The sequence below is a fragment of the Heterocephalus glaber genome, unplaced genomic scaffold, assembly GCF_053883595.1.
Source record: "Heterocephalus glaber isolate CG9 unplaced genomic scaffold, H.glaber_assembly_v1.0 deba00001673, whole genome shotgun sequence".
Taxonomy (NCBI): Eukaryota; Metazoa; Chordata; class Mammalia; order Rodentia; family Bathyergidae; genus Heterocephalus; species Heterocephalus glaber.
Window position 1 is genome coordinate 13,432,051 of NW_028258410.1, and position 11,054 is coordinate 13,443,104.

Sequence of the window (11,054 nt, forward strand, 5' to 3'; positions counted from 1 at the left end):
GGCAAAAAAGTGGGGTTTTGCTTGGTAGAACTGGTTATCTTTGTTCATATTCAACAGCTTTCTTTTAATCTCATGTAAATGGTATCCACAGATGGCCAAGTTCAAATATGCATATTACAGAATCAGGATGCAATACTGTAAGTATACACTCACCATGGACAAAATATACAGTTCTGTCGAAATCTGATAAAGCCCTTTAACATGGTAAGAATGCTTAAAATGGCTTTTCTAGACCAGGGAGTTAAAATGATGCAAAATAAGCGAAGCAGATTTTCCTGTAAGCAATTACTTTTCATTTAACCTATAGCATTTTTATCAAATGATCGCAGATGATGGTCTATTACTCCTACCTAGATCATGAGGTTGTTTTCTAGGACAAATGTAAGATAGGAATGCAGGGTTCTCTCACCTAGACAGAAGTGAATCCAGAGAAATACTGTCACCTTCTAAAGAATTTCAAGAAAAAGAAAACATATCAGATGATTAACTGAATAAATCTACTGGGAATGTAGTTCCATAAGCATTTGTGATGAGAAGTCATACTGGAGAGGTGGAAAGATTTAAAACGACAAAAAACAAAGGCAACTGATACTAATCTTCATGAAGGTAAGCAACATCTGAGAGCAACAGCAGGCTCCCCATTTTGCTTAGATTGAACGTATTCTTGATTATTTCCCGTCCAATTGTAATAATCTTGTCAGAAATACATTTACTCAGGAGAGCTTTGGCAGGTGCTGAACAGATGTGGGAGGCATGATGACAGATACAGCTCCTACAAATCTTCAGGAAAAACTGGCCATTTCTTTTTTTAGTGCCAGGGATTGAACTCTGGACCTTGTGCATGCAAGGCAGGCGGCGGAACTACTGAGCTAAATCCCCGGCCCCTGGCCATTTCAATTGAAGTGAGAATTATGTAACACTAATGTTGCAGATCTGAGCTATATCATCAGAATGATGGCATTTTGGGGTAGAGCCGAGCCATTCTCAGACATGGTTCAATATGGCACACAACTCCAGATTCTCAGAGTCGCAGGCCTACTCAAAATTATATCTGGCAAGTTAATATACACAGGATGTAGCAAAGCAGGCATCAAAGTTGACAAAAGAACCAAATGAAAGTTACTCATGACATTCACTTGAGATCTAGAAGGCATTTTAATATTTTATCTTTTTCCAAGTGATCAGAGATTCAAAAGAAATGGCAAATCTTGTATTTTTAAAAACTGATAAAAATCACACTGTAATAATCAGTGAATGCAGAACAGCACAGATCTGTTTTCAACTTTTCCACCATGATTCTACATCAAGGTAAAAAAGATTCCTTTGTACAATCCAAGGATGTAGACAGAGGTGGCAGCACAACTGTGCAACTGGTGACAGGACATAGGGAGGGGGCAGAGTCCTTGAAATAAGAACCTATCAGCGAAGGCGGCTCAGTCCGTGGTTGATCTTCGGTACCAAAACCGCGCTCTGAAGTCATCACTGCACGTCATAAAGCCAGGGTTGGTGGGTGAGTGCACGATGCAGCGCACGATGTTGTTGTGGCCCAGGGAGAGGAGGTTTCTGCGCTCCGCTGTCCTCGAGTCCCAGCAGCAGAGGCTGATTGTCCTCTCATCAGGCAGCAGCACATAGTCCTCGGTGTGGTTAAAGACAGCCTGTGTCCGGTGCACCTGCCGTCCACTCAGACCTGCACCTGCAAGAGAAGCCACGAGGCTAAGGGCCAGCGGACAGACGACAGCTTTCGAAGCTCACATGTCAGCCCAACAGAATGTTCCTAATATTGTTCTGAATCCTTTCAATGGAAAAGAGCATCACGAAACTGTTTCAGCAATGTACTCTGTGCAACTGTTAAACTCCATAACGTGTCTATTCTCTACAATCGTTTAAACCAACTTTGAGATGGGCACATTTTTCCATGTTTCTTACAAGTTGCAAAGTATCCTGTGTCTACAAGACTCATTCCTGTGTCTACAAGAACCATTACTTATTTAACAGTTCTTTTGATGTTATTTAGTTTGTCATCACCTGCAAACAATGTGATCAACATCCTTTGTACGTACAGCTTATTTCTCTAGAATTAAACTCCTAAGACAAGAACTACTGGGATAAAGTGTATGAACATCCACTTTCCAAAAGGAAGCCTTATCCTTTTATAACAATAAAATAGATTATTTTGGGGCCGGGGATTGTAGTTCAGTGGTTCCGCACCTGCCTGCCAAGTGCAAGGTCCCGAGTTCGATTCCCGGTACCAGAAAAAAAAATATTTTCAATCAAGTACATGAAGTATAAAAAAGAAATTAAAACTGCCAGATAATTTCACCACCCAAAGATAACACTGAATATTTTGGAGGCTGTCCTTCTCAAATGCCTATTATTTCATACTAATTTGGAAGTAATAGTAATCAGAGCATTCCTCATAGGCTATTTTCATTCAAAAGTAAGCAGTTTAGATCTAGAAAAGAAATACAGCTTAGTGAATTAAAAACAGACTTTGTGTTCAGATGGGGATTCAACACTTATTCATGACGTGGTCTTGGGCAAACTACTCAGAAACCTTACTTTCCTCATCGTTCAGGGAGATCATTACAGTGCCTACCCCAGAAAGATGTGGGGACTAAGGTGGAGTCTCCCACAGGAGCCTCCAGTGCAAGTGCTCAAAAACCATTGTTACCATGAATATTTATTTTTAAGGCTGCACACTGTCAATAGATGCACAATAGATTTGATGCTCCCTGGAGGACTTTTATGTTGTTTGTAACTTTCAACACTTCCAAATAATGGTAAGGTAGATATCCTTCTGTGCATGCACATGCACGCCTGTTCAATTATCTTTTTAGGGTGAATTTCTAATAGTGGATATATTGTGACAAAACCCATACATTTAAAATTTTGATACATGACACCAAATTGCCCTTCAGAAACATTTACTAACTGAACTTCCTACCAATAAAATGCTGACTTCTTCAAATCCTAATACTAGAGAATACCAATCTTTTAAATTTCTGCAATCTGATGTACAAAAACAAAAACCAAGATACTCTCATTTTCACTTTTTGGGTATACAGAGAAGATGGTCATCTCATACTTACTGGATATCTGAATTTCTGAGACAGGGTATCAATTGTTTGCTAAATTGCCTATGCAACCTGCAGTCCTACCTCAACTTCCCAGAGTGCTGGGATTGCAGGTGTGCACCTCAACTTTTCTTTCCCCTCCTAAGACAGGGCTTTATACTCTGTATAAGTCTTGGACTCCTAGGCAGGCTGGTCTCAACTTTGTGATCCTCCTATCTCTGTTTCATGTGCTGGGATTATGGGCATTTGGTACCACACTGCTTAATAAGGTGTCTTCTTAGGTTAAAAATATTAAACTGTTCGACAAACACATATACACACATACAGAGTCTGCCAAAAAAGTGTATACACAATTCAGGGGAAAAAAAAAAGTGCAATGGTTTTTGAACAGGTGGTGTTACCCTCCTATGGGAGACCCTAGAGGATGTCGTATATCGCAGAAAACCCACTACACTGCCGGTCCTTAGAGAAGAAATTGAAAAAACATGCACAGCAATCTCAACGGCCAAGGTTACCCCAGCAGCAGTTCACCGTACTCATCAATGTCTGGACGCTCATGCCCACCACTTTGAGCACCTCTTGTAACTGCAGAGCCCAAAAGTAACTTGTATTAATCTCATGATACCTCAATAAATTTAGCATTAAAATACACAAATTTTTCTTTGCCTGAAATGTGTACACATTTTTATGGCAGACTCTATACATACATACAAGTACTATGTTTAGCATTTTAATTGCTCCCAGAGTTAATTGAGCATCAAATTTCCCTCCCTCCATCCTTTTCCTTTCTTCCTTCTTGTAATACTGGGATTAACACGTTCCCACCAGCCAGCAATACATACGTGACTCTCCTCAGGAGTGGTAGTACAAACGGATCTAATCACTTTTATCAGTCTTTTAAAATTATTATAATAATCAACAAGTTTACTTCAGTAAATTAAATTCATTTATATTTGTGAATTTCTTTAGAACGTTTTATAAGTAAAGGTGGCTGATTTGTGCTGGGTGTTCAAAACGTCCTCACATGTTTGGCTTTTTTAGTGGTCAAAGAGGCACCCATTTTTTTCAGAGTCATGGAGGTGCCACTGGTGGTTCATTCAAGCCAGCAGGATGATCAAACTCAAATCAGAGCTGCCTGGCAACAAGGCACACAAATTACAGCCCCGTAGTGAATGTTAATCTGGGGCTTTGAACATGCTAGGCAAGTACTCTACTACTGAGCTACATTCCTTTTCAGTTTTAGACAAGTGTTTCAACCAAGTCATTGAGACTCAGGATAAAAATGGCTCTTCCAGAGATGTGCTGGGTGCACTATATCTGCCAGAAGGCAGCCAGCCAGCAGGGAAGCGAGCGCTGGCTACATGCTGCACCTTAGTAGTCCAAATGTCACCAGCCCTTCAGTTTTCTTCTCCAAGATGCGAACTCACAAAGGAGAGCCCCTTCCCATAGTGTTGCTTTCTTGTGTACTTTCTGAGCTAGGATCCTGGCATTTTAGTGTACAACACAAGTACTTCTCACAGGACAGGAAACCAGTGGAAGTTCCCTGGAGGCTTTTTACCGAGTACAATCTCTGCTGCTACAGGAAGGGTGAACTAAGACGCTATTTTAACAACCCCTACCAGCAAATAACCAGACTTGAACCCTGACTGCCAATGATTGGCTACATTTATGTAGATTCATTATAAGAAGAGCTCATGGGCATATTTGTTATCAATGATGGACCCCGACATGAACTGATGAGTGTTCTGAGTTTTAATTTTGTTTTTGTCTGCTGAGCCCACTTGGTGTCTTGGTATCTGCGGCCACCTGTGGTTTCATTTGGGGGCTACCTGTGCTCTTATGAATGGGCCAGTATCTTCCCTCTTCGCCCTCCTTTTTCTCTAGAGTACACCATTACTGAGATCCATTAACTGAGGCTTTTCCCTGGGCTGTGTTCTGTTTCACGTGTCTGTGGGAACAGGGCGAGTCATCAGTCTCCAATGATCACCAGGTTCTCAAAAGCTATCCTCACAAAATCCAGGCTTCGTCAAAGCCAGTGGTGGCAAACCTATGGAACGTGTGCTGCAGTGGGCTGTTAGTATCATTGAAAGCTCTAAAAGGTTCACCATCACTGCTCTACACTTTTATGTACCAAGAAGAGCAAAGTTGAGAAAGCATGATTTTATTCCCAGCTCTACTTCTTACTAATTGCAGCCTTGGCAAAACAATTTAAAATAAGTTTTGGTTCCTCTTACCTAAAAGAGGGTTAACATCTCTAGCCCAAAGCACACATTATCATGTTGCTCTACAGCAAAGATGAGTTCTGGAATCATAAAATGCTACAGAATGGTAATAATATCAACTTCTCACATACCTGTGTATCTGACCAGTGTTCGTCCCGTTGATATCTCCCAAAGTTTAGCTACAGAGTCTTTTCCGCTTGACAGAATGTATTTAGAATTTTTGGAAAAAATGGCAGAACAGACTTCAGCACCATCATGTGCTTTTTCAAAAGTTGTGATGCATCGATTTGAAACACCATCCCATAATTTGATGCAGCCGTCCTTGCTACCAGTTACATACATGTTGGCACTGGGATTGTAATTAACAGAACATATAGCATCGGTGTGCTGGTCTTGAGGATTGCAAGAGACGAAACACTGAAAGGTGTTGATATCATAAAGGCGTAGCGTAGGGTGCTGAGTCCCAACAAGTATAAAGTCTCCAGAAGGGTGAAAGGAGATGGAGCGTAACATTTCTGCTTCCTGTAATGACAGACATCAACATCAGTGATCAGAGAAATGTGGAAGATATTTATTTGGCTGATGCAAAGAAACTATAATATTAATCTGTGGCACACTCACGCACAGTTACTGAAGTTAAACAAACCTGTAAATAAGAATACCCTTTTCTCTTGCCCCCATTCCAGTTTTTCTTGGGACAGGGTCTGACTATGTAGTTCAGGCTGGCCTTGAACTTGTGATCCTCCTGCTTCAGCCTCCTGAGTTCTGGGATTACAGACACCTACCACCAGGCTTGGCAAGACTAGATTTGCTAATTTGCTCCGGGCGCGCAGATATTGAGTACTAAATACTGAAGGGTGAACACCACTACCAAGACATTAGTATTTCAGTAATGCGTATTCAAAACACAATACCAGATGTCACTATTCCAGTAACACCTGATAATCTGAACGGAATGCTTTTGTCCATTCCCATAACTTACACTTTTTGGGAAGGTGATATTTTTAACAGGCATCTGCAATCTTTCAAGAGTGATGTGGACTTTGAATCTTTGTCCCAAGAGGAAGCAGGTATGCGACAGGATCTGAACTATGTGCCAAAGGAATCTAACCCCAGTACCACTGGGCATGTTTCCAAGTTGTTGGACTCTTGTTTTATAGGATGATCGCTGAAACTGCTTAAGTTACATAAAAGCTCACTTTAATTAAGAAAAAATATATAGCGCCCTTCAAAACACTCCTGACCTGAATGTATTTGAAGGCTCTTTTTGCAGATGGTTTGGAATAATCAAACAATTTAAGAGTATAATCCCTTGAACCAGAGGCCAGGATCTGTTCTGTTGGGTGGAAAGCGAGACACGTGACTTCATCGACATGGTCGTAAAGAGTTCGGATCACTGGATGGTTTTCCATGTTCTGCTGTGCAGTCTCATTCATCATGACCTAGATGAACAAGAAAAGCAGAGATGCTCAAGGTACAGGAGCTGCCTGAATCAAAGTTCACAATTCACAACCACAGTAAATCAAACTGGTTTAAATCATACGCTTGTTCCCATGAGAGCGGGCCACAGAAGGTAGGCAGTGTGCTCCTGGGACTCTTACCTCTATTGGCATGGCACTTTTGGCCAACATTCTTTCTGTGTCGAGGATCTTTATAGAAGCATCAGCAGACCCTGTGGCTATTAACTGCCCATCTCTGCTGTACGTGGCGACGCGACAGGGTCCTTTATGGGATGTGACATAGCATGTTTCATACTCAGAAGCCTCTGGGGACATGGTCTGGACATCTGCATCAAATTCCAAGTCAATCCCTGTGCCAGGGGCAACTGTATCTGAACGACCAATTGCATACTGAACTGCAGTGTCATCATTTTCCATTCCTGAAAGAAATCAAAATTAAGAGCATGAAAAAACTGTCTTTTTAAAAGAAAAAAGTTCTGGAGCCAAACTGCAAAGATGCTGGCAAACAGCTTACAACTTTTTGGCACTGCACGATACCTACTATCTGACAAAATTATTTATCACGCCCATGTTCCCAAGGTTCACAGGATTGTGAGGCGACATGCACCAGTGCAGGATTAGGCTCCTGCAGCCAAAGTAATTTCTCTTATTAACTTGAAGGTTTACTACTTTATTGACAATAACAGAAACTCTTTTTTCCTATTCTGAATTTTAATATTTTAAAGGCTGAGATCTGGCAGTAGCAGCTCTAAAGCTCAGTAGGAGAGCTACACTGTTAACATTACTGAAATGTTCCTGAAGTGATAGTTAAGTAAACTCAAGTTTACCATGTAAAAAAATATTTTTTTTGAGATAGCATCTCACTAGGTAGTTTAGGCTGGCCCTGAATTTGTGACAATCCTCCTGCCTCAGCTTCTGGGAGTACTGGGATTATAGGTGTGCGGCACCACACCCAGCAGAAATTTTTTTTTTTTTTACATTTAAAAATACCCGCACATCACAAGACCAATACTGTACACTTAATGCAGGAAAAATCAGAACTTATGAACAGGAAAATAATAATCTTGAATTTTACCACCCAGAGATAACTACTGTTAACATTGTGGGATGAACTCTCTAGCCCTTTCCCTACGTACATAATTCTTTTACTTTTCAAAATAAAAATAGGCCTGTACTATGTAACATGTTGTGACTTGCTTGTTCATTTAACTGCATAGGATAAAAATCTTTCTGGCTTAATAAACTTTGTAACAATATTATTGTATTTAATTTCACAGGTATTTAACAATCTGTAGCTAACTCCTTATTGTTTGGCATTTTAGTTTATCCATTTTATTTCCTCAGGATACATTTTCACAATTGGCATTACCAAGTCAAAGGGAGTAGGCTTGTGTGATAATTCAGTATTAGGCTGAGTATTTCAGATAATGCAAATAAACACACTGACCCAGCTTCAAGTCTTCATAATCTGGACCCCACTTACCCCTTCAGTATCAGCACTATACTTGGTGTATACTGGATATGAACACAGTAACTATCTTTAAAACACTCTGCTATGTGAAAACATCTAAAACTTCATTACAGGATCTACAGATTTGCATTCACAAGATACCTAGTTTGATGAGATGCAGGAGCTGCTCTGAAGGTGCACAGACAGACTGGGGTTTGATTTCATTGATGAGGCCATTGGCAATGCTGATATAGCCATCGTAGAGCAGCTGGCTAATGATCAGCTTGTAGAGCTGCTGTCGGTCCTTCAAGCCCACTCTGGTTCTGTACATCTTGGAGAGAGGATGGTATCCCTGGCCAGCTGCAAGAGGAGAAAACAGGTTGATGGTAAAGGACAGAGGCAGCAGTAAAGCAGAAGCACAGGACTCTGGTCACTTAATATTGTAGGGCCTCAATCACAGTGGGCTGCTGACTTCATTTTTCTCAGTGCAGGCTGTTTAAATGTTAAATAAATTACTGGAGGTAAAGAAATTGGTGCAAATATAGCATTGAGCACAGCCCTTGGAATACAGATACTATTCCAGTAATGTTAACTGATACTTACAGTATAATCTATCATCAACTTTTCTTCTCTGCCAGACTACCCACATGTGGATTTTTAGTCTTTATTGCTATTCCAGAATCTTCCATTTCTTTTGTTACTGACGGTTTGCAAAAAGCAAGATAGCTGCTATTTTGTCGAATGTCTGGATTACTGCTTCTACCAGCTGAGCTGTATGTTCACTAATGGCCATTATGTTCATTCTTAAAACATGCTTTAAGGCAACTACATTTTATTACTATAATCATATACTGTATAGTAAATCAATACACAACAAAAGCTATGGTGGGCAACAAAAGCTACTGTGCTATGAAAACTAACCCAAGTCGAACACTTTGGAAAGATTTAAAGGTAAACTGCAAACTAGGCCCAGGAGCACACATCTGTAATCTCAGCATTCTGGGAAACTGAGGAAGAAGGATAGCAAGTCTGAGCCCAGCCTCAGTAAGTTGGCAAGAACCTGTCTCAAAATAAAAAGATAAAAACACTGGGTAGGAATGTAGCTCAGTGTGAATCCTGGGTTCAACCCCTAGTATCCAAAAGAAAATTGCTTAATAAAATATTGCTAGATAAGTTATGGACACAACTATAAAAATGGAAAGAAATGTAAAAATCTGGACAGATTGTGCCCTCAGAAGGTTTTACAAGTGTCCATGTTCGTCAACATTTGAAAGGAAAACAGAAAACTGCAGAGAATGATTTCTGGTTTATGCAAAAAAAGCACTCCAATTGTTGATCATTAACAAATGTCAGTATCTACATGTATGCATACGTTTGGACATATGTCAGAAAGCTGCAGGATTCCTGGAGACAGACAGCAATAAAGAATAAAAGTGACCTCAGGGCCAGAATTCTTATTTACTGTGCAATACTAATGGGTGTCAGTAACAGTGAACAATTTCGTTTTTGGTACTGGTGACTGAACTCACCCACACTGAGCTACACCCTCACCCCTTTCTAATGAGACACTCTTGATAAAATCATATATTGTCCCTGACTGGGCTTGAATTTGCAATCCTCCTGCCTCAGCCTCCTAGGCCGCTGGAATCACAGGCGTGCACCATCAGACCCAACTAACAACATATATTAAGCACTTCCTATTTGCTAAAAGCTGGGCTAAGTATTTCATAAGCATTAGCTCGTTAAACAAAAGCATTCAACGTATTCAAGTATATGCAGAAACAAACGTATGTGTAGAAAATACTGGGTCACAAAATGAGCACTGAAAAAGGCTGGGGCAGGAGGGATGACTGCGAAGTTCGAGGTGCACCTAGGCACCTTGTCTCCAAAAATACACAGAGGACTAGGGATGTAACTCTGTGCGCAGGTTCGGTCTCCGGTCAATTAAGGACAGGGAAGGTCAGGACAGGAAGAAAAAAGGAAAGGAAGAGAGAAAGAAATAAAGAACTAAAGAGCGAGCCGGGGATTTAGCTCAGTGGCACCGCGCCTGCCTCGCAAGCGCAAGGTCCTGAGTTCGATCCCCAGTACCGGGGGAGGGGGGGAGAGGGGGAGAGGTTGTCGAGCCCCCTCTTCTCAACTCCTATATAACCTTCGCTCGCCGGGCCAGGAGAAGCCTAATTTCTCCAATTCGCAAGTGAGGACACCGAGGCACGAGGGCAGGACAGGAAGATCCCGACCCAAGACCCGGGTAGACAGAAGACGGCCAGGGTGAGAGTGCAGACGCTCTCCTCACCCGAACCCCGCTACCACCCCCGAGGCTGCAGCGAGGCGCTGAGAAAGAGGGCGTGCGCAGGCCCAGCCCCGCAACTAGGGAAACACGAAGGGGCGCACGACTCCCTCATCGCTTCCGACCCTGCTCGCCTCGCTCCACTCCTTCACACGGTCCACTAAAGGCCCCAGCCAAGAGCATCAGCCACTCTCCCTGTGTCCCCGGACCTCCGTACCCGCGGATCCCGCTCTCCTTCTCCCGCTCTCTCCTAGAAAAATGGAGGTACGTATCTGATCAATCGAGCGCTCCGAGCGCACGCTCACTGCGCACGCGCAAAGGACGACAAGCTGAGCGCCGCGCTGTGGATTGTCCCACTCTCCCTTGCCCTCCTCCCCATCTTATTAGCACGTTGGAGAAGTCCGTTCACTTCCTCCGGCTTTAGCTCCTATGCGACGACTCTCGTGCCAAGGGATGCTTCACGGACAAATGCCCGATCGTGGAGAGCCTCGGAGTGGCTGGAACGGCCCTGGGTCGGGCAGGCCGTTGGATCCACCACTTCCGGGCTCTTCCGCGCTAGTG

General features: G+C 42.3%; 1 protein-coding gene across 2 annotated transcripts; it reads right to left on the reverse strand.

Moving 5' to 3' along the window:
- Nucleotides 1-1,136: 1,136 nt before the first annotated feature.
- Cstf1 (cleavage stimulation factor subunit 1) lies at nucleotides 1,137-11,029 on the reverse strand. 2 transcript variants are annotated; one of them, XM_004858016.4, is made up of 6 exons: nucleotides 10,711-11,029; nucleotides 8,369-8,566; nucleotides 6,898-7,175; nucleotides 6,541-6,738; nucleotides 5,428-5,818; nucleotides 1,137-1,693 (listed from the first exon to the last, which is right to left on the reverse strand). In XM_004858016.4, exons 2-6 carry the CDS (start codon nucleotides 8,535-8,537, stop codon nucleotides 1,434-1,436), a joined length of 1,296 nt encoding a protein of 431 aa, XP_004858073.1. In that variant the 5' UTR covers nucleotides 8,538-8,566; nucleotides 10,711-11,029; the 3' UTR covers nucleotides 1,137-1,433. The 2 variants fall into 2 exon arrangements, with proteins under 2 accessions (XP_004858073.1, XP_004858072.1); XM_004858015.4 differs by lacking the exon at nucleotides 10,711-11,029 and adding an exon at nucleotides 8,810-10,310.
- Between the last annotated feature and the right edge of the window lie 25 nt (nucleotides 11,030-11,054).

Coding starts and splice junctions, on each gene's coding strand:
- Cstf1 (XM_004858015.4), bottom strand. CDS start 8,855: ATGTGGGTAGTCTGGCAGAGAAGAAAAGTTGATGATAGATTATACT. Junction 8,567..8,809: donor AGTTGATGATAGATTATACT/GTAAGTATCAGT, acceptor CTCCTCTTGCAG/CTGGCCAGGGATACCATCCT. Junction 7,176..8,368: donor CCTGCATCTCATCAAACTAG/GTATCTTGTGAA, acceptor GATTTCTTTCAG/GAATGGAAAATGATGACACT.